General features: G+C 33.5%; 1 protein-coding gene and 1 non-coding gene across 6 annotated transcripts in view; both read left to right on the forward strand.

Moving 5' to 3' along the window:
• Window positions 1–24,310, forward strand: part of CSMD3 (CUB and Sushi multiple domains 3) — a 1,234,985-nt gene that overhangs the window by 877,092 nt on the left and 333,583 nt on the right. For all 5 annotated transcript variants that reach the window (XM_050802135.1, XM_050802136.1, XM_050802137.1 and 2 more), the window contains 2 exons: window positions 3,382–3,538; window positions 20,886–21,077. In XM_050802135.1, the coding sequence (XP_050658092.1) occupies window positions 3,382–3,538; window positions 20,886–21,077 (349 nt within the window). The remainder of the gene's footprint in view (window positions 1–3,381; window positions 3,539–20,885; window positions 21,078–24,310) is intronic.
• LOC126961948 (small nucleolar RNA U13) lies at window positions 13,785–13,886 on the forward strand. The gene has a single exon (XR_007728526.1). It is a non-coding gene; the product is annotated as a small nucleolar RNA U13 (small nucleolar RNA).

The raw sequence follows: 24,310 nt of genomic DNA on the forward strand, positions 1-24,310 counted from the left end.
ACAGTATTTGTTTTCTACCTTTTGACTCAACAATGTTAAATACATTGTAGCTAGCAGATTTTGGTGCTGAATTAGATTCACCCAGCTGAACCTAAAATAATTTTTATTTCCTGAAAGTACTAGCTCTTTCATCATGCCCTTTCTTTAAATGATTGTTTTTTTAAAAAAATGTCTTATAAAAAGTTTTTCTTAAAAAAAAACCAAAAAAACATATATATATATGTACTGCCTGGTTCAGTGGCTCATGCCTATAATCCCAGCACTTTGGGAGGCCAAGATGTAGAGATAGTTTTAGTCCAGGAGTTCAAGACCAGCCTGGGCAGCATGACAAAACCCCATCTCTACAAAAAATACAAAAATTAGCCAGGCTTGGTGGGGCGTGCCTATAGTGCAAGCTACTTGGGAGGCTGAGGTGGGAGTGTCACCTGAGCTGGGGGAAGTTGAGGCTGCAGTGAGCCATAATCACACCATCGTACTCCAGCATGGGTGACAGAGACCCTGTCTTTAAAAAAAAAAAAAAAAAAAAAAAAAAGGTATACTGTATGCTTCTAACCGAATATACAGAGAATTTTGTGTTTATATATATTTTTTTAATTTTTAGGTTAAGAATGATGTCTTACTATTTTATTTTTTTTAATTTTAGTTACAGCACCTAACACAGGCGTAGAACTAAATAACTAAATGTTGACTTATTTTGTTACTTTTTACATTGTTACATATAGGAAAAATTTATATGTATAAAGTAATGTTTCTACTATCTATCATTAATTTTTGCTTCTCATTACTCCTGAATATTTTTTAAAAATTAGGAAAGACTTTTTAAAGAAATTAAAAACAAATTTCAACAACCAGTTTTTACTTCCCCAGTTACATTAATTACTTGCTCTATTTATATTCTCCCTTTATTTGGCTATTTTTGACAAACTGAAAGTTATTACAATGTATCCACACATAAATAGAGAAGTAGTTTTATCCAAGAAACAGTTGTTTACATTTTATTTATGTTTATATTTTTCATAACAATTAAATTATATGTTGGTGAGAAGTTAAGGGTAACACAAGGAAAATATTATTGGAGATATCTCGATAATATCACCACAAATAAGATCCACTGGATCTAGTGGTTAAATGATTTGATTGTGAATGTGCAGCTCTAAACACAGAATTAATATACTATGTAATATAGAATCATAAAATAAATGTATTCAGAAGCATACTTCTGAGAATATTGAACATTTGAAACTGACAGACATGCAAGTTATATTTTGCCACAAGCAAGGTTTTCTTACCTCTGAATTATCCCCAATGACTACTATTCTTAAGAAATGAAAAGTTAAATGTTATGTAATCAAACCAAAATCATGCATTCCTGAGCTACCAACCTCAACATTTGGTTTGATTTTGTTGAAGACAGAAATTCTTGCTGATAACTAAAACAGAAACTTATTTGCATGATAAAGTAGATTCCTCCAGGGATTCAAGGTATTCCCTGATAATATTAGGAAATTTGTGTATACAGTCCTCTAGTATCCAAATACTTTCAAGAGTAAATGTACATTTTTTAAAAACTTGACAGTGTTTATAAAAAGAGAGAGACCAAGCAATGTTTGCTGTTAGGAATTCAATGACCATGTCGCCTTGAACTTAAGACTCTAAATTCCTCACTTTCTCTTATTTCTACCTTTTCTCTCTGCTGTAAAGAACAAGTAAACAAACTGTAGAAGCCTAGAGGGTATACATAAGTCTATAGATTCCATCAATTACAAATGGAGCGTGCAAGAAAGGCCTTATCAGTGGAGACTTAGAATTTCTGTGTAGAAAATGTTTAGGGTAATGTGGTTAGAAAAGAACATTTAGGGGCCCTGGAAAAAAAATTGGCATAACCTTAACATTAAATTCTAATAAAGATACTTTGAAAGAAAGGTTAATTATACACAAGTTTTTATTTAAAATCATATTAAAACATTCTAAATAAATCATCGGATTAAAACCAACTATCAATTATAAGAAAAATATACAGATTAATATAATAATAACAAAATATTCCATTGTATACCACCTAAAAATCATCTCTTAGGTGACATCAATGTAGTTATGGAGGAACACTTATGCTATGGCAAGATCCCTAGATGTGGAATCTAACATAATTTTTACTCTAGCACCAGGCCATGAGTAAGTAAGGCAATCTGAGCTAACAGACCAGTAATTTCAAGCAGTATTCTCCACTTTTTCTTGTTATTATTGTTCACCTAAGAAGCCCATGAAACTCCGTGAAACAAAATAGTATAGAATAAAGTCTGTCAGGGAGAGTTGATCTTTAGGGAACCACAAATCATTGTAATATCTAAAATATTATTGCTCCCAAGAACCAATTTTTACACCTTGGAGGTCATAATGATTATGTTGGGAATGCATGCCTTACAGGAAAAGGAATGGTAATACGCATTGTTGGTAAACCCTGGATTTAATTACTACATACTTTTTAGAAAACTATCTAGAAATATATGAACATGTCCCATATTTCATATCCCATATTTCTGGAATCCCATATTTCTAGAACTTTTTTACTGAAGTACAAGTACCAAAAAACATGAGGTTACAAGTAAAAGAGTGTTTGTATCAGCATTACTTGTAGTAGCAAAAACTTGAGTTCATTAATACGGGAATGGTAGAGCAAGTTATGATGGAGTCACTATACATCTCTCAAACAGAAAAATTTGTATTACTGACCTGAAGAGATGTCTATAATGCATTAATAAAAGAAAAACAAATTAGTACAGTAAGTAGTTATACCTTCAGAAAAATAAGAATGATGTGTGGGAGCTTATCAATTTCTTTATTGTGTATTTTTGCTTTATTAAGTTGTTTCTAAAAGCATTTAGAACTCCTTTAACTTAATATTTTTTAAAATGTCAAATATGAAACAAGTTAACGAACATGGAAAAGTTACAACTGCACCAGACACAAATATATTTTATATTAATCATGTTGTTGGAAAAGCAAGTGTTTGATCTCCTTGAGAAAGTTGCAGAGAAACAGCCAACTAACCAAGTAACCAACTTTCAAAACCAATCTTTAGGTAGATATTCTTAATTTTAAATTGTCTCCCAGAAAAAGCATTTTTAAAATAATAAGAGCAGAAGCTATATCACCTGATTTAAGTCTTACTTAAAGTATACTAAGCTTGGAATTTTAAAATTATACATGTGAATTATAACTTCCTTAACCTTGTGTTCATAGAAACCAATATATTTAGTTGTCCTTAGGAAATGTACTGATCTGATTTAGAAAAAGTACACTTTTCTCTTTTTCATACATGTAAATACATGCTCTGAATTATTATTGACACATTTACATTTAAATTATAAATATATTTTACAGATTTACGATGGAAAAGATAAAACAACTCATCTACTAGGTGCCTTTACTGGTGCATCTATGCGTGGACTGACACTTAGTAGTACTTCAAATCAGCTCTGGCTAGAATTTAATTCCGATTCTGAAGGGACAGATGAAGGCTTTCAACTTGTGTATACCAGTAAGTATTTTAGAAGAGTAAAATGGTCAAACACTGGGGTGTTGCATGTATATTAAATAATTACATTGCACAAATTGAAATGATGCCCAATATTTGATGATTAATTTACAGCTCCTTTCTACATATATAATTTTGTGTGACCCTAACAACAGCCTGGTAAGTTACAGGTATTTTAGTTATTGCCATTTTACAGTTGAAACAACTCAGTTTGTTTTACAGAGGTTAAGTAATTTTTGACTCAGAGTTCATTTTTAAGTAGCCAGATTCTCCTCATCCAATATTTAAGAAATACAATAAAACTTTTGTCAGATGGAAATCCAATGTTTGAACTCCCATTTTTAACTACAAAAATGCATACAACACCTGTGCAATGATTATCATTGGTCAGTTATAAATGATAACTAAAAGGCTTCAGGTTGTTTCACACTAAAGAGTAGCTAAAGCTTTCAGTTTGCTCTGCTTTTGTGTTGACTTGTTTTATAACAAATTCTTTCTCACAGATCTATTAATTCATTATATTAAAGGCAGCTATTTTGACTATTTAAATAAGTTGAAGTTAAAACACTAAGAACCAGAGGTAGGTGGGTTACATCAACTGTTATATGAATTAAATGAATGTGTTTTACTAGTACCATAATATAAGAAACAGACTAATTACACCAATGAAAAATAAATTCTGTTCAAATAGTATATTTCTTGAGTTTCTACTCTGTTCAAGATTCTGTGCTAATAAGTTAAAGTGCATATAAAAGAGGTGTTACTTCCTATGCATTTAAAAAATTTACAATCTATCAGATCAAACTGATTCTTGGAAGGTCAGCGCACTTGTTAATGTTGTATAGCAAAATAAGTAGCAATACTCAAAAATCTTTATTGCTAGAATGCTTGAGAAAATCTACTGACTCCTATAAATTTTCTCAAGAAGTCAGATGAATGGAAATTATTGTAGAAACTAAGAGGTTAAAAAGGTTACAGTATCAAAGACAATCGTATGGGATCTTAAAGGGAATTTGAATCAAATTATAGTTTGTGTAAAGAGTCTATCTTAATGGTATAAGAAATAGGAGCCAAGAGAATATACTGACTCATTGTATGAAAACATTTTTGTGCATAATACTGAGACATTATCTATTTCTTTCAGGGCTTTTCTTTCTACCTGTTAAAATTGTTACATCACTAACATTAACTAAACATAAATTAACAAAATGAATGCTGAATACACATTTTAAAATTCTCATAACTGTGTGTACAATGTGATTTCTTATGAATCTTCCTAAAGAAAAATAATAGTCCAAACAAATTGTGTTTACAAGTATTGTTATGTGATAGACTAAAAGTAATGATATTGAGTACTATTGCTCAAATGTAATTGGTGTGATCTACTCAGATGGGAAAACTTTTTTTTTTTTTTTTAATCTGCTTTCCTCTTTCTCTTTCTCTGTTTTCTAACACGGCCACTGATGATTTTAAAGTAGTATCAAAATGAATGACACAACGTTTACATAATGGTTTTTGCTCTGCATCATTTTGCATTTCTTTTCTTTTCTTTCTTCTTCTTCTTTTTTTTTTTTTTTTTTTTTCTTTTTTTGAAGACAGAGTTTCACTCTTGTTGCCCAGGCCAGAGTGCAATGGCGCGATCTCTGCTCACTGCAACCTCTCCCTCTCGGGTTTCAGCAATTCTCCTGCTTCAGCCTCCCTAGTAGATGGTATTAGAGGGGCCCACCACCATGCCTGGCTAATTTTTGTATTTTTAGTAGAGATGGTGTTTCACCGTGTTGGCCAGTCTGCTATCGAACTCCTGACCTCAGGTGATCCTCCCGCCTAGGCCTCGCAAAGTGCTGGGATTATAGGCGTTAGCCACTGTACCGGGCCTGCATTTCTGCTTGTCTAAAATATTTATGGGTTTCAAAGAGGAAATCTGGATTTTTTTGTTTTGATACATGACATCTATGTAGCTTGTGATTACTGATGAAAAAATAGTGGCCATTGTAGGACATACCTATATTTGAAATTATATGGGGTGCTCAGGTGTCTGGAATGAATAAGATCATTGACTTTATTGTCTTTAGTTTGAACTGTAGAATTTTAAAAAATATATATTTTAATTAGCAAATATTTGAAGTCACACCTCTTTTCTTAATTAACAATTAATTAATAATTGTCCATTAAAGGAAATGTGTGTTTATGAAGATTGGAAACTATAGAAGTGGGAAGAGAGTATAAATCCGTCACTCTTAAAAAGGGAAAACTTACATTTGTAAATATTTTTCAGTCTTAGAAATAAAACTAAAAATTTCAGTATCATATCTGTAACCAAAATGTTGGTAGCCTACTTCCAAGGTATCTTTGGATATCAGTAGACAATTCTGTGAACCAACGGTTGGGTTCTGAGCTGTATTCTGTTGGGAAGGGCTTCAGAAACAGTGACACATCTGTTTTTAAGTGTATTTGTTCCTAAGTATTACTTCTTATTTTTATAGCAGCAACTTTTCTACATATCTGCAACTATCTAAATAGTTAAATGCAGATTTCCTAGCTTTAAAAGTAGTTTGTTCCCATCCTCCAAGTATATACTATTTGTTTTCCAACCATAGCACCTGTGCCCAGGCTATTTTCTTTTTTGTGCATGTCCTAGTGACTTTGGATACCAATTGAACTTCAAGATCCACCTCAAATATTTACTCATGAATGCTTATCCTGATTCTCTCAGCTGGAATTAGCAGTCATTTCAATATTTCTTTTGTGCTAGTTTATATATGCTACTAATATAACAGTTATCACATTGCATTGTGGTTATACTTGTTTGTAAACATATGTGCATCGTTCTTCAATAGGCTATTTTCCTTCATAGCATCCTTAGTCCATTTAGTTCAATTGCATCTTTTTACATATTCTTGATAAATTAAGATGTCATCTGAATATGAATTTTATAAAATGCTTTCATGATAGTAAAATGGTTCTACTAAGCCACATATTTTAAATATTCACAAAATTATTGGAAGCAGTAATTATTCAATTCCTGAACATGATAGAACGTGCATCAGTGGTTCACATAGGGAAAACGGGAAAGACCAGGATTTCGTGTTTAGATGCTCATATCCAGTTATTCCTAAGGCCAACTCTAACCCTGTCCATTCTGTGGTACATTTCTCTTACAATGATTCCAATTTCATTTCTGAAATATCTAACTGAGAGAATAATAGGTATTGCAGAGGAGGTCACAGTACTCACATTGAGAGAATCGGAACAGGAGCGAGAACATTTGTCTAGGGAGGATCAGGTAAGACTTCATAAAGGAGGCCATATTAAAGGTCGGGTTGGTGGTTCACAGAAAGAAATGGTGGGGAGTATTACAGACAAAGAGAAAGGAATGAGGAAAGACACAGAGATTAGGAAGAACATTCAAGGAAAATAATCTAATTCAGATTAATCCCACATATCTTGATGCTTCTCACAATTTCTAGTGGGGGAACAAGCAGACTTTTTTTGGCCATCCTATCAAATGATACCTGCACTATTTAATGATAGTCACTTTCTATTCCATTATCTATTTTGTTGAGTTAGCAACATTTGCCATTGTCTGATTATTTTCAGTTTTGGGTAGATAAGATTGCATTTGACTGAGATAAAATGAAAAAAGTATGTTAGAACAGACCTTTAAAGTGCATTTTATTTCAATTATCTTATTGATCCATTCATTATGTAATTGCTAAGTATAGCAAGTGGCCTGGTACACACAGTGACTTAAATGTTGCTTTTGTCTTTAAGTGATGGAAAACCTTACCATGGCCTAAATAATCAGGGTTTATTTTGTTCATATAAGAAAAAGTAAAGAGTGAGAAAGTAGGTAGATCTTGATTCAACTATTTAACAAGATCAACAAGGATTTTGCTCCTGTCTTTCTGCTGTGGCATGTCTAGAGGGTTCACTTTTTATTTTCATGTTTGTGGTAACATAGTCATAATTTGGCTACTGTAATTATGGGCATGTTTAAGGCATGAAGAAAGGAAAAATGGGTAGTGCCAGCCACATAGACTCCTTTTATCAGAAATACAAAATCTTTCCTGGGAATCCCTGCAAGATACCCTCTTAAGTCTCTATCCAAAACTGGGCCATATGGTTCTGCCTTAACTTTCCAGCAAAGCAACCTGGAATATTCAGTATTTGGAAGGCTAAATAATTAGTTTAACTTTAGACTATCATGATTCACTGCTGGATATAGTTAGATTATAGCTGGGAACAAAATCAGAGTTGTTAGCAAGGAAGAAGGGAGATATTGAGAAGACAACTTACAGTATTTACTGCAATGTACAGCTATTTTAATCAGTATTTTTTAAAAATAGGTTAAAGATACTGAACTAATACCTGCTTCTATGATTAATAGTGTCATGGAAGGCCAGAAACTCTTGGGTGTTTATAATGGGAAAGTATACGGCTGACTCATGATTAATAGTTTTAGCTCTACTATGCTAAGAAGACTGTGAGCTTCTCTAATCTCCTTCCACCAACAAATAAATTATATGCATACCTAGTATGAAAATCCTATACCACACTAGAGGGGGAGAAAATATCCCATTCCCTTTTCTTTTTTTCTTTTTTTTTTTTTTTTTTTTTTGGTCTGTTGCTCTGTTGCCCAGGCTGGAACCTCTGTCTTCTGGGTTCAAGCAATTCTCCTGCCTCAATCTCTTAAGTAGTTGGGATTACAGGTGCCCACAACCACGCCTGGCTAATTTTTTGTATTTTTAGTAGAGAAAGTGTTTCACCATGTTGGCCAGGCTGGTCTCGAACTCCTGACCTCTAATGATCCACCTGTCTTGGCCTCCCAAAATGCTGGGATTAGAGGTGTGAGCCACCACACCAGCCCCATTCTTTTTTCTAAAGCAAATTAAATCTGTTCAGTCTTCATCTTTAGAGTTGTCATGAAAAATCTCATTTAGTCTTTTTGGGGAAATATTCTTCTCCCAAATAAATAAATAAATTTCTCAGTCAACTCTAGTTTGATCTGACAATTAAAGTTTGGACAGCTATACTGTTGAATATAAAACGTGTGAGATACACTTAGATATTTTTTGACCTCTGGGGGCTTTCACTGCTCTTTCATCCCTCTAACTTCCCAGAATCCAACTCCCTTATTGAGTCAGGCCAAAACAATTACTGTCATTTACTCTTGCCTTTGAGAAATCTGAAACTCATCCCAAATAAATATTCAAATGAGACATATTGTTAGGTGCTTTATCTGACACAAGTTACTTGTTAATTTCCCTGTGAGGAGGAACCAATAAAGGCATACCTGTTCTTCTGAGAGAGTACAGGGTGTAGGGTGAGAGAAAATTATTACTTCCTTCTAGAGTTGGAAAACAGATCAGAAATTGAGATCACAATACAGTATCCTTCCTAAAACATCACTCTGTTCTGGATAATCCTATAACAGAATTCAGCAAAACCCAATAGGATATTCTGCCCAGATTCCTCCAACCTCTCAACACACATTTCAAAAACGTTTTCTAAATCTGGTGTATTTTACTCTCTAAAGGCTAAGTTGTAGAGACATCATTTCTACTTGGTCACCTGACATATCTTCCCTTTTACTCTTCTATTGAAATTCACTAATTTATTTATTATTGAAATTATTAATCTGGTCATAGTTTTACATTTTGTCTTTTCCCAGTGGAATATTATATATTGAGAATATAGAGAACAATTAATAAGAGAAAGTTCCTTCCCATAAGAAAGTAACTTTTTAGTGGGACAAGACATAAAGTTATGAACAAAAGGTAAGAGAACTACATTTAGAAGTAATTTAAAACAGGGCAATGGGATAGATAGTACAGATGAGATCACTTAGCTAATTTGTTCAGACTACATCTTAGAGCAGATGTTATCTGAGTTCACACCTAAGTGATAAGAAAGAATAACCACATACAGGCAAAGGGTTCTAGTTGGAGGGAGTAGCAAGTACAAAGGCCTAAAAGAAGCCTGAGCTTGAGTTCTATGGCTGTAGCTAAATAAGCAAGGAGAATGAGACAAAATGAGAGATAAAGTTGGAAACTAGCAGTAGCAAATAACCGGGGTTCATCATCTCATGACAAGGGAATCGAGGTCAAGGACACAAGAAGTGGGTTTAGGAGCTGAGGTTTAATAGCCAAAAGAAAGAGCAAGGAGAACAGCTCTCTTTCTTGTGAGAGAGAGGGGTTCCCAAATGGGACTTCCAGCTCACAGCGGAGTACACCAGTACACCAGATTTTATAGACAGGCTTATGAGGTGGTGTCTGATTTTCATAGGGCCCAAAGATTAGTTGAACCAGGTATGATATTTACATAACACACCAGAAGCTGGCTGCCCCATCCTAATCTTATTTTGCAAATGGAATCTTTGCCTGGCCTGCACCATGCTGCCTTCTCCTTACTGTATGCACGGCTGGCAAAGAGAAGAGAAGAAGGAGCCACCATTTTGAACATGCCTAGTCCCAAGTAGCCTTTTTCTATTGGCACAACTGACAGCATTCACCATGTAAGTGTCCAACTTGCTTGTCTATGCTTGCAGCTTGATTTTAGAAGCTGCTCTGTTAGAAAAGAAAATGACAAAAATTAATTCAAGATGTATTGGAGACTTAAATGTTAGACCTAAAACCATAAAAACCCTAGAAGAAAACCTAGGCAATACCATTCAGGACATAGGCATGGACAAGGACTCATGTCTGAAACACCAAAAGCAATGGCAACAAAAGCCAGAATTGACAAATGGAATCGGAGTAAACTAAAGAGCTTCTGCACAGCAAAAGAAACTACCAGCAGAGGGAACAGGCAACCTACAGAATGGGAGAAAATATTTGCAATCTACTCATCTGACAAAGGGCTAATATCCAGAACCTACAAAGAACTCAAACAAATTTACAAGAAAAAATCAAACAACCCCATCAAAAAGTGGGCAAAGGATATGAACAGGCAATTCTCAAAAGAAGACATTTATGCAGCCAACAGACACATGAAAAAATGCTCATCATCACTAGCCATCAGAGAAATGCAAATCAAAACCACAATGAGATACCATCTCACACCGGTTAGTTAGCAATCATTAAAAAGTCAGGAAACAACAGGTGCTGGAGAGGTTGTGGAGAAATAGGAACACTTTTACACTGTTGGTGGGCCTGTAAACTAGTTCAACCATTGTGGAAGACAGTGTGGTGATTCCTCAATGATCTAGAAATACCATTTGACCCAGCCATCCCATTACTCGATATATACCCAAAAGATTATAACTCATGCTGCTATAAAGACACATGCACACATATGTTTATTGTGGCACTATTCACAATAGTAAAGACTTGGAACCAACCCAAATGTCCATCAATGACAGATTGGATTAAGAAAATGTGGCACATATACACTATGGAATACTATGCAGCCAGAAAAAGGATGAGTTAATGTCCTTTGTAGGGACATGGATGCAGCTGGAAACCATCATTCTGAGCAAACTATAATAAGGACAGAAAACCAAACACCGCATGTTGTCACTCATAGGTGGGAACTGAACAATGAGAACACTTGGACACAGGAAGGGGAACATCACACACCGGGCCTGTTGTTGGGTGGGGGGAGGTGGAAGGGATAGCATTGGGAGATATATCTAATGTAAATGATGAGTTAATGGGTGCAGCACACCAACATGGCACATGTATACACATATAACAAACCTGCACGTTGTGCACATGTACCCTAGAACATAAAGTATAATTTTAAAAAAAGAAAAGAAAATGACTTGGTGGCTGCTTTTCATTAAAAGGAAAAAGTTACTAAGAACTCCCATACCCCCACTATCTGTCTAAATAATTTCTTAACTCCTATATCATCAGAGGTGAGGTGGAGTATAGTACGGGCTTGGATTTCATTTAAAAGGCACGTAGATACTTTGGTCATTATCATAATGTTCAATATAAAAGTTACAAATAATAACAGCTACCATTTATCTACCACCTACCAGATGCAAGGTATCCCAAAGAGGCAGATAATATTATTATTTCCAGGGAGAAAATGAGGAAATAAAAAGCATGGCAATGTTACCTTCCTCAGCCAAGGTCACATAGCTAACAAGTACAGACATGGAAACTGAACTGAGAGTCTCTGCCTCTAGAATCCATGTTTCTAACCACTATGCTATACTAGCTCTGAACTGAAGATTTGGTTCTTTATATTTGAAGATTTATAGATTTAATGTATTTTTAAAACTGTCTATGTAAATGTAAAAAAAAATAAAATAAAATAAGAGAGAAATAATATTAGTGCAATTCTTCCCATAGAAACTTTTGTCATTTTATTCTTGAGAATCTGAATGTTTTCATGTTCGTTACGTTTACTATTAGGGAAAGACTTAGTCCTGCTATCATTCATATTGTTCATGAAGTCTCTAAACGCTACTTGTTGAAGATTACTTCATTACAGATTCTTTTAGCCCTGTTTACTTATAGTTATCCTACTTTTATTTTGTAAAAAGTAATTGAGTATTTTTAACAGCCATCTATTTACAGAGCTAAATTGCACCTTATTGATGGACTATACTATTGTCTTATCAAAAGCTGACCTGCTAAATATGCATGTTGCCCAGCCATTAGGCGGTACTCTGGGCTCAGATGTTTTCTTGTTATCTCCTCTGCACATTTAATTTACAAAAAATCCCACTGGAGAAATGTTCATTATCCCAAGAGAAAACTGTAAATATATTTGATTGTTCACAGCCTTCCAGTTTTGTTGCTTGAAATCATTTAATAATCTACATGAAGCATGGCCATTTCAAATTTTATATTCAAATTAAAGATGGGCATTAACTAATTTGTGATGCTTTTTCTTGTATACTAGCCTTGTGAATATACAACAAATTACTCTTTAATTTAGTTACTGGTTTGCTGTTGGCAATGTAAATCATAAAAAATTATCAGATGACTTATTAACTCTACCCTTATTCTTACTATATAACTCATCTAATGCAAATGAAAGTGACAAATAAGTAAATTGCAAGGGAGCAATAAAGCCACCCCATGTGGTTCTATGTCCTATAAATCAGTTAGCAGATATGTTTGACATTTCTTATATTTTTAAAATACCAAAATAAATTGGGTGATAAGGGAAGTATTGATCAATGCTGCATGATATAGTCCAAAGTATTCTAACTGAAATACTAAAGAAAAGTTTATTAATTAATTGTCATTTACATAGACAATATTAAATTTCTTCATACTAGAATAATAAAAGTATCATTTTCATAGCCTTTGCATCATAGAAGTTTAGTAAATTTAAACTTACATATCTAAGGACCTACTAATTTACACGTTACATAAAATTAATTTCTGACAAGTTGAAGACCTAAAATGTAAATATCAAAACTTTAAAATGTTTAGAAAATAAAAGTGTGACCTAGAAAAACTGTGTCTTTAAGGTAGAAGAAGATTTCTGAAATAAGATACACAAGCAAAAATTCATCAATAATGAGTAGCATTTCTGACCTTCTAAGCACTCCTTGAAGTGTAGAAACCAAAAATCTGGCAACTACATTTTTCAGATTCTTCTGCCAACAAATATCTCTGCTTAGATTCTGCCAATTAAAGACAGACTTGTGAGAGCTGAAAGGTGAGATTGATGGAGAAGCCATTATTTTCCACCAGCAGCTACAGGCAGGAGTGTGTTGCTGGCAGGTGGTTGTATGTGGCAGCAGCTTCCCTGAACTGCTGAGTTTCCTGAAAGCCAGCAGTGGTCTTCTGACTTTCACACCCTTTGCATTTCCAAAATCATCAAGGCCTCAAATTTCTTGTTTTGAATCTTAGCTACACACAGTACATAAGTGGCTTCTGTTGTCCTGACCAAATCTTGGAGAAAAAAAAGGAACGGAACGGAATGGAAAGGAAAGGAAAGGAAAGGAGAGAGGAGGGGAGGGGAGGAGAGGGGAGAAGGAAGGGAAGAAGGACGGGAAGAAGGAAGGGAAGAAGAAAGGAAAGGAAGAAGGAAAGGAAAAAGGAAAATCTACAGTGTCCCAATAGAAAGGGACACTGTAAACAAAGGTGAAACATTTGAAAAGGAGGTATTTATACAATGGAAAACATACACTCTCTAGAAAAAAAATCCAGAAATCAATAAGGGAAAAAAAAAAAAAAAAGCCTAAAAGAAAACCATGGACTAAAACAAATTTCACAGCAGAGGGAAGTTCAGCAGAATAAAAAATGCTTAACTTGATAGGTATTAAGAAATGAAAAATTCGTTTTTTTTTTAGTTTATAAGTGTGATGATTAGGTTTTCACACTTGTGTGAGATGTGCCTTCCTCAAACCTTGTTACAATATCTGCACATTGCCCATCGGACATGAAAGAAAAAAGAAATGAAAATGGAAACTCAAATAAGATGCTATGACACCGTAGCAGAGAAAATAAAAATTAGAAAGCTGTGCAACACCAAGTACTTATGACAATTTGCAGAAATTGAAACTTATAAACTTGGGGAATGTAAATTGGTAGTCACCTAGAAGAGTAATTTGGCAATATCTAATAAAATTCAATTTCTGTGTATATTTAGATTACATCAACTATAGATTTAGGCCAAGTGCCAAATGCTGATTGATTTTGACCAAGTTAATATTCAGTCAAAGATGAACATCACCAACCTAGAGTGTGGTACAAATATATGATGTACAAGACACAAACTTAGCACATTTAATATTACTTACTAGTTTATGTTTAACAGATTAAAATTTAGGACAGTCTGTCAGTAACATATTTTCTAGTAAGAACTTTATATGTAGTACTAAAAGCATCCACAGTTTTTTAAAAAAAGAATCTTTTATCTTAACTCCTGAAAGCAATCGGAAATGCATAGTAATAATTTCCACAAGCTTTTTTGCTTAAATACTTAACTTCCATAAACTGAAAACTAGAAGGGATTGTCTTCTTAAAGCATTCTTCTGAAGTTGTAGCTTCAAAGTTTGATTTTTTAATAGTTTGATTAGTGAGAAATACATGGTGTATCAAATATGATTTTATTAGCTCTATTAATGAGAAAAAAGTATAACTGTTCTTCAGCATTTTTTTCTTTATTCCCTTAATATTCTTTATTATGTCTCAATCACAAAGGATTATCGCAGCTGTTGTTTGTTATCTTGAAGTATTTCCTGTTTGTGAATTTTGAGGTGGTAAAGTTGACATTCTGCTTTAAATACCTCTTCATTTAAATATAAAGAATTTTAAAATAGGATGTTTTCTTGCAAGACTTATGGCCAAAATGGAATTTAATCACCAAATATTATAGTTCCCAAAAATTATTCTGCCTAATATTGTGAATTTAGTTCACCAACAATGCTATAGAGGTTAAAATTATTGCAGAATAATGTAATATTCATTTGTCTCCTTGCATTATATCAACTTTTATTAACATATATGGTTTCGGCAAGCATATTTCTCTAACGTATTTAGCTAACATACTTTCCAATTTCCTTTTTAACAATCTATTTCCTTTTTATATAGCAATTTGGAAGTCTTTACTATTGACGCATAAAACTAACATATCTTCATTGACCATTAAATTCTCTGAAATTTAACTTATAAAATATATATTTATATTTTAACTGAATTTTTTTTTTTTTTTTTTTTTTTTTTTTTTTTTTTTTTTTTTTTTTTTGAGACGGAGTCTGGCTCTGTCACCTAGGCTGGAGTGCAGTGGCGCGATCTCGGCTCACTGCAAGCTCCGCCTCCCGGGTTTACGCCATTCTCCTGCCTCAGCCTCCCGAGTAGTGGGACTACAGGCGCCCGCCACCTCGCCCGGCTAGTTTTTTGTATTTTTTAGTAGAGACGGGGTTTCACCGTGTTAGCCAGGATGGTCTCGATCTCCTGACCTCGTGATCCGCCCGTCTCGGCCTCCCAAAGTGCTGGGATTACAGGCTTGAGCCACCGCGCCCGGCCTAACTGAATTTTTTTAAAAGAGCAAGTAAAAGTCTTTTTAAGTTACATAAAATATATTTTATTACATTTAAAAATGAATTTTCACATGTCACTTTTATTTTTAAATGATGTAAATTATTTGTATTACTGGTAGTGTTTTGCTAGTAAGGTATGACATTACTCTATGTGAACACATAGTTATTCATAAACAAATTTAAAGAAATTATATTGAGGTCAAAATTATACTAAGTATCTTTTAGTAAGCCAAGACAGAAGTTAACTAATGGATTAGGAGATTTTGGTTGAATCTTGAGGACAAAATGAACTTCAGGTCTTTAAATGGTGCATGCCCTATAAAAACACATGTACATGTGCAAAAGGAGACATAAAAGTATAGCATTTTCATAGCAGTAAAAAATTGGAAGGAATATAAATGCTGCAAAATAAATTAGTTTGGGAATATGTCACCAATGGAATACCACAGAGTAGTTAAAATAAATAAAATGTGTGTGCGTGTGTGTGCGTGCATGCGTGTGCATGCATGGGTATATAATTATAAAGATAAAATGCAGTATCGGGCAATAAATATGAAGCCACAGAATTTTTAAAACCATTATATTATTTATAAAATGTGTGAACATTTGCAAAACACTGTATGTTGCTCATCGATGTATAGATATGTAATAAAAATATATGTGCAAGAATAATAAACTCAATTAGAATATTTGCTAGCTGTCAGTGGGGAAAAAACAGAAAGAGACTGGGGAAGAATACAAAAGAATCTTTAACTTCTTTTGTAATAATAATAATGTGAAAATGATTTAATATGAATGAAAATCTGAATATTAATCTGAATTAACATTGATATGAATCTGACACAACTATGATACAAAAATAGAATCTGATAGAGCTAGTAGATGAATTTGTTGTTATCCTTTTTTGTAGATTTCAAATAATAACTTACAAATAAATTAGATATCTTTGGAGACATATGCTACATGGTGGCAGGAAAGGAATGAAATCTCAGTTTAAGGTATTCAGAAGATCTGGGTAATGAGGATTATCAGTTCATTTGTGTTCTAGAAATTTTCATTTCATCAGAGTATAAAATTTCACAAGCAGTGGTGAATATTTATAACATATATGATTTTTCATACACATCTTTATTTAATTGTCAGTTTCAAGTATTTGAGCTTTTCAATGAAAAGACTAGCAGCTGAATGTTTCCATAAAGATAAGACATTTCTGCATATTTATGAATAAGCAACAATAATTCCACCAATTTGAACTAAATTATGTTGTGCTTTGTAGCTTAGATACTATTGTCCATGTGCATTTTCAGCTATAATGCAAAATATTATAAATTATCTTAATGTTCAAAGAATATATTCATTTTACCTCATCACCAGCAATTCACAACCACATTTACAGAAAATTCAAGATTTAAGGAAGGATGAATTTGGCAATAAACCTTGAAAACAGAGCTTAATTTCCATTTTTATTTTGAGAAATGATATATGGTAAAACTCAAAATACATTGCATCTTGAATGATAAACTGAATATTATGTCTGCTAGAAGAAATGCAAACTTGTAATTTTTAAGCAAAGACATTTTAAATGTAATATTAAGTATGCAGATCCATGCAAAGTAATATGTCCTGAAATTTTAAAGTTACTACTTCTGCTGTTTCTTCTGTGTTTGAGAGATTGACCTGGTTGACTATTTTTTCTTTACATTTGATTATATATGTCATGATTTCACTTAATGTCTGCTAACCTCTTTATGGCTATGTCTCTGAAGCGATTTGCATGTTCACCCAGATGCGGCTGTCATAAATTGAGACATTCAGGAAATTCTTGAAACTGTTTTTAAAAATTGTCTCTCAAATTCCAGTTTCTTATCAGCATTGCTTTATTTTTCAGTTGTGTCCTAGAAATAATTGTGTCTAAGAATCCACATTCACTAATGAACATTATTGAGCATTACTGAACATCTAACCTGTGCCAGGATTTGTGCTAGATAGGTACTGTGAGAGGGAGGGGGAAAAAAGGAAAGAATTTCAACTATACGAAAACAAGGAAAATAAACAAATCATTGCAAATGAATTCAAATGTACAAATAATTCTATGGTTTAACAGAGGAGGAAGTGACTAAGACCCCTTAACAGAGACTAGGAAAGACTCCTAATGTTCTCTGAGAGATAATGTTTCTCTCAAATCACAGAAATAATAGGATAAACTTAGTTCTTAGAACTATACAAATTCTTGTGACTTTATGTTGTGACAATCTAGAAAGTCAATGATGCAAATTAGTGATTTAACACAAGTGAGCTAATATACACTTTTTTGCTTTCTAATTCAAATCTAGATTAATTTGGTCAAGAATCTATGTCTATAAAAGTGATGTAGATCCCTTTTTGATCACCATATAATTTAGGACACAAGAAAAAGTTTTTTTCTCCACATTTTTGTCTTAAGTGATTTTCCTCATTCATAAAACTATCTAGAATATTCTTAAAGGTTTTCTAATCTCAGAAGTTGTAACTGATATGAGTTTTCACCTAATTGTCCTTGGTGCATTTATGACATCATTTACCCTGCATTTTTATATTTTGTAAAATATTAAAAACAGAAGAAACTATATAGCTAGGGCAGCTTAGATTTTGATTTATTCATACCGGGTTTGGTTTATCTTTTGAAGTGTCTTTTTCTAGTTCCTTCAGAATCTTAATCATGTTGTGTTGTGACTGTTGGGGTTTTTAGCATTCACCTTTATTAATTTTACCTTGAATATGCAAATGAGATATTCAGGATGAAGGTAGATCCTTATTAAGTAATATAATGATGATGATGATGTCTGTGTCAGCTCTCCTTTTACCCAGTCCTTACTCCTGTGGCAACACGATGAATACCTAACGAAAAAATCTACAGAAGTGGCTAGGGACTTCATAGACAAAGGAAGAAAAGTAAATGAGTTTATTCTGCTGCTTTCTCCCTCTCCTCTCCTGGAAGGTGGGAGAAAAAAGTATGCTCCTTGGAGACTATATGAAAAGGATCAGGCATTTTTACTCTAACCTTTTGTAATGTAAATGTACCTATCTAAGGGACATATTAATCTCCCATATCTCCAACTTTTATAACCTAGAGATTTCTGTAAATTTCTGGGCCTCATTCTTCATTTAAATGTAAACATAAACCTTCCTCACAGTTAAGTAAATTTCTCTGGAGTTTTCTCACTATTCATACAGTTGAAAATTAACTTCTCAAGTGTTGCTGTTAGCCCAGGATCTTAGTTTTTAGCAAATTCATTCAGAAAGCCCTAACCCTGTAGAAACACAAAAATATTATCTCTACATCTCAGAATGACAACATGTGGGAAGCCTCTATTTTTTTCTATTTTTTTCCTGTGAGAATTTCTAAGAATTATGCTTTTTCTGGAGAAAGTAGAATGTAAAAATTTAGAGTTCATCAAGCTGATTAGTATATTAGCTCAATAGAGTATATTTTAAATATGAGAGTATTCACTTTCTTCTAAGGTTATACAACTAAAGCAGTCTGGTTATATTTGCAATTGACATATTTATTACTTGGCTAGTTATTATTTCACATATTTTGTCTTAATTTTAAAATTTTGATGATATGATCTTAGTAGTTATTTGATCAGTGATGCAAAACCCAATTCTCTGCTCACAACCCTTCTGACACCATATATGTATGTTTCTTCCTCACACTAACCAATTATCCAACTCTCTGGTATAGGGATAGAAAGCTGTGATGCCTTTGGTCACCCTCATACGTGTCATGCTGATATTCCTATAACAACAGATAAGTTAACAAGAGAAAAGCATAACAAATTTATTGAATCGTGGTTTTCTATGACATGGGAGCCTTTAGAAATAAAGACCTAAGGAACCCTGTAAAACTGTCTGTTTGTATGCTGTGGTTCAGTGATGAATGGACAGCTGTATAGAAATGAAACTGGTCGTAAAAGATATAATCTGTCAGTAATAGATTGAGAAGGGGAAACCCAGTAAGCCTATTTATTCAAATTTTTCTTGACCTCTTTATGTAGCTTTCCTTTCCAGGGTATGGGAGAGGATCCCTATGGAATGAGGGTTTTCAAGAGAGAAGGAAGAAAGTGACCTTTCTAGGTTCTGTGGTTCACTTTGGTGGAGAGGTTTTCTAGTTTTTATGATTCACCTTGGAGAAGAAGAATTCTGGCTTGTATGACTAGCTTTGGGAGAGAGAAAGGGGCAAGGGGCAGGAGTGCAGAAGGTCAGAGAGACATTGCTTCTGAGGTCTTCTAATCTCTTTTCGTTCAAAGCACTCAGCGTGCCAAAGTGCATACTTTGGGTGTACTATTCTGAGAGCCAACCCTTGAAACCAACTTGATGTCTGGTAATTCAATTCAATTCTAACACTACTTGCAGTTAGCATAGACCCCACAGTTTAGGGGCTCAATCCCACAAGAATGTCAACACTTCAGATGCTAACTGAAAAGCTGGGCCTCTTGTATTTCTGACTGATCAGCTACAAATTGGGGATTCCCATAACTTCCTCCTTGAGTATGATAATTTGCTAGAATACTCACAAAACTCAGAGAAACATTTACTTACCTTTATTGGTTTATTATAAAGGATACAAACGGAGAGCTACCAAAGGAAGAGGTATATAGCTGAGGTCCAGAAGTGTCCCAAGTGCAGGAGCTTCTGTCCCCATGGAGTGGGGATTTGGGGTATATCACCCTTCTAGCACATGGAGGTGTTCATGAATCTGAAAACTCTTAGAACCCCTCTGTCTAAGATTGTTACGGATATTTTTATTACATAGGCATAATTGATTAAATCATTGATCCTCAGTAATTGACTCAACCTTCAGTTCTTCTCCCCTCCATGGAGATGTATGTATATGACCTGGCTATGAAAAGTTCCAACACAACCTTCTAATCATATGGTGGGTTTCTCTGGCGATCAGCCCCCATCCTCCAGGAAGAACTTCATTTTAGAAACTCAGGTATGGATGACTTATTATAAATAGCAAAAACTGTACTCTCACCCTTATCACTCAAGAAATTCCAAGAGTTTTAGGAGCTCTGTGACAGGAATCAAGGATAAAGGACAAATATACACTTCTTCTTATATCACAGTATCACTCAGAATCTACTATCAATTCTAAATCACTTGAAACAGACAAGAAGCTTGATACCACAAGCCATGTAATTATATAGACTATGGGGTATCACTGATAAACCTCAAAAACACAACAAATTTTAATTTTCAAGAAAAAAAGTTCTGTGTGGTTGTTGTATGATAGGTAATATGACTAGGAATAAGTATGTAATCATCAAAAATAATAAAGGAAAGGAATGATTTGTATAGATTTAAATTCTCCTCCTAAATTTTGCCTTTAATCAATTTATATTTTTCTCCCAGGTTTTGAACTCTCACACTGTGAAGATCCTGGCATTCCACAATTTGGATACAAGATCAGTGACCAAGGCCACTTTGCTGGTAGCACCATCATTTACGGATGCAATCCAGGCTACACTCTCCACGGAAGTAGCCTTCTCAAGTGCATGACAGGGGAGAGAAGGGCATGGGACTATCCTCTACCTTCCTGTATTGGTAGGATACTCTCATAGATTTTCACTGAATATTTCTGTGAAAACTTTATCAAATTCTTTGCATTTTTAAGAAATTCTCTCTGTTCTCCTACAACTAACACTTTATATCAGGAAATTAATGAACTCATAGCTTCAATTTGTCAAAAGAAAATTAATGGAAAATGAAAAGATACTTTTCATAACTTTATTCATTATTCCTCCCATAATCTTATAGTTTGTGGGGGACAATATGGTCTCTTCGAAGTCATTTCATTTCTGCTACCTTGACATAAAATTGAACTTGTTACTAAAATGTTAAGAATTTTAATCACTCACATTTATTGAATTGCATTGGCCAGATTTTTAATTTACAAAAGTATTACACATTGTGGAATCAAGGTGGATTAGAGAAAACAGTAACTTATTCTCTTTTCTCATGCATGTACAGAATAACAACCAATTTCAATAGGAAAAGGAATGTGAGAGTAACATAAGATATATTGCCTTTATGAAGCTAAAGAATGATCATTTTTTGTCTTCTTTACATAGCTGGGATACCGTTTTATTCCTACCATCTTGCAGATTAGTTAATGCATAGATGGGTAGGCAGGAAGGTAGATAGACAAATATTGACAGGTGTGGATAGAGACCTCTCTTTTTCTCTTTTTTCTTTTCTGCTCCAAAGACCAAATAGGTGTGAGATTGGAATACTAGGACAACAAAGGAAAACAACTTTGTAGCAAAACACTAACTCTCCAGCAGGAAACAAATATGCAGTGATTCTTCAGCTTTTCTCTTTTGATGGCATTTATAGAGGCAGAAATCCATTCTGTGTCATGCCTACATGGATAAAATTGACTCAAATCTTTTATTTTTAGCAGTTGTATTGAGGTATAATTGATATACAAAAAACCACACATATTTAATGTGCAATTTGACTTACCTTTTAAGACCTGAACCTTTTGACAAAAGTAGAATATTTCTATCATTTTTTTTTTGATATGGTCAACATAGGAATTGCCATAAAACTTGCTAGAATACAAATAGAAAATATGAAATTCTAGTTATTATAGGCCTTGTAACTAATTGTGTAGTGCTTTTGATGCTATGAGACCTCTGTTGGTTTATTAAAACATTGATTCATGCAGAAAACAAACGTGTTTTTATTTAACTAAAATGCAATCACAATTCTTTCTTTCAGACAGCATCTGAATTTTGGACAGATTGTGAGGGCGATACCTAAAATAATAATCAAATTAAATTGCCAAAACCTGGAATATGATCAATAATCAGCCCATTGTCACTGGTTATGAGAAAAATGTACTACTGATTAATTCTCTCTGATGTGATTATGAAATATGTTCAGAAAAGCATTAAGAGTTTAATAGCACAATACCATAAACATATAAATATTGACTGGCCATGCTATTTTTAAAATTAAAACCACAAACAAATACATTAAATGTATATATATATTTTTACATGTGTTGAATCAAGTTGAAGACATTCTCTACTTTTTGGAAAGATTTTATACAAATGGAAGGACATTTAGTCTGAGACCAGAAGGTTTTAATTATGTTTGCAACAAATCAATGCATTTTATGTTTACGAATACTCAAAATCAAAACATTTTGACTTGATATTGTGCAAGATTTCATGGGTAGGGTAATCTATCTTTTTAAATAAAATTCTAATGATAGATGATCAAATAAATTTAGCAGCTATAAACAGTTGGACATATGTTGAGTGATACTGAATAATTTGATGATAACCGAAGATGAAATTCTATTTTAGATGGTGTTCTCTACTGGCAGTGATTAATAGCTTTAACACTTGGCCTATGGTTATAATATCCTGTGCTCATTAACCTTAAATATCTACTACAGCTATGTCTTAGCCTCAGTCAGATAAGGAAACTTTTCTTAATTATTTGGATTATTTGTAGGTAATTATGTTTCTGAAGCTTATTCGTTGATCAAACAAAAATTAGTTTTTGATGCACCGTAGCTGGAAGGATTTAACCTGTATCTCTTCTTTAAACACTGTATTTCATTTTATTCTGCAAACATAAGTTTTACTCAGAATATGAACTCCAGTACTACAGCATATGACACTGGCTCTTTTGAGGTCAAAATGCCAAGCAATATTTTACAACAAAGAAATTTGGGGGGAAACAGCTATATTTAAGTTCAGGATGCAATATAGTACAAAATACTACAATTGACTATAAATTAACCTAGAAGAACAAGTATCAACTCTGTTCTTAAATTAAATGTATGTCCCAAATAGTGATAAATCATAAATAAATGATGAAAAGTGAATTAATACAATTATGTTTACAGATTGTCCAACAGGATTTTTGTTAGAAAAAAAATGGAAAACCATAAATGGTGATAACATCTTAAATACTAATATCTTTTTAATTTAAAAATCTCCCGAGGGTGTTATTATGAATTAGATTAAATTAATGTTGCAATAAAAGATAATATTCCCTTAGCCCTCCATGGGTATATCAGTCAGGGTTCTCCAGAGAAACAGCACCAATAGGATATCTCTCTTTCTCTCTGTCTCTGTCTCTCTCTTTTTTTCTCTCTCTCCATCTTCCCTATCCATCTATCTATCTATAGAGCTTTATTTAATTTAAGGAACTGAATCATGCAATGGTGGGGGTTGATAAGTCCAAAATCCATAGGGCAAGTTAATAGCTTAGAAACTGAGGCCAGAGTTGCTGAAACTTTGAGAAAGAATTTCTTCCCCCCCCCCCCAGGAAACTTAATTGTGCTCTTAAGGTCTTCAAATTTATTGAATGAGGCCTACAAGTCAACTGAGTGTAGATGTTATCCATATCTATAAAATAGCTTCATACCTAGATAAGTATTTAATTAAGTAACTGGCGCTAATAGCCCAGTCAAGTTGACACATAAAACTATCCATCACAGTGTGGTGCAATATAGTATCTAAAATGTTTGAAACAAGTTAACATATATGCAGCCTACAAATTTGAGCCATTAGATTCTAGTGTTATTAGGTCTCTTTCAAATGCTAAAATTTTCCTGCTTTGACCTTCTTTGGTCTAATAATATTAATAATAATTATTACCAAAAATAAAAAGTTTAATTCAGTTATTTAATCTAAGATAATAGGAAAGTTGTCAGAATCAAAATGGAGTAACTTGTGTTAAAAACTCTGGCAAACAGAGCTGGGAAGGCCATAAGGGGAGGTTTCTCATACACAAGTGCCTAATAGCAAGAAGTA

Source organism: Macaca thibetana, chromosome 8, assembly GCF_024542745.1.
Source record: "Macaca thibetana thibetana isolate TM-01 chromosome 8, ASM2454274v1, whole genome shotgun sequence".
Lineage (NCBI taxonomy): Eukaryota > Metazoa > Chordata > Mammalia > Primates > Cercopithecidae > Macaca > Macaca thibetana.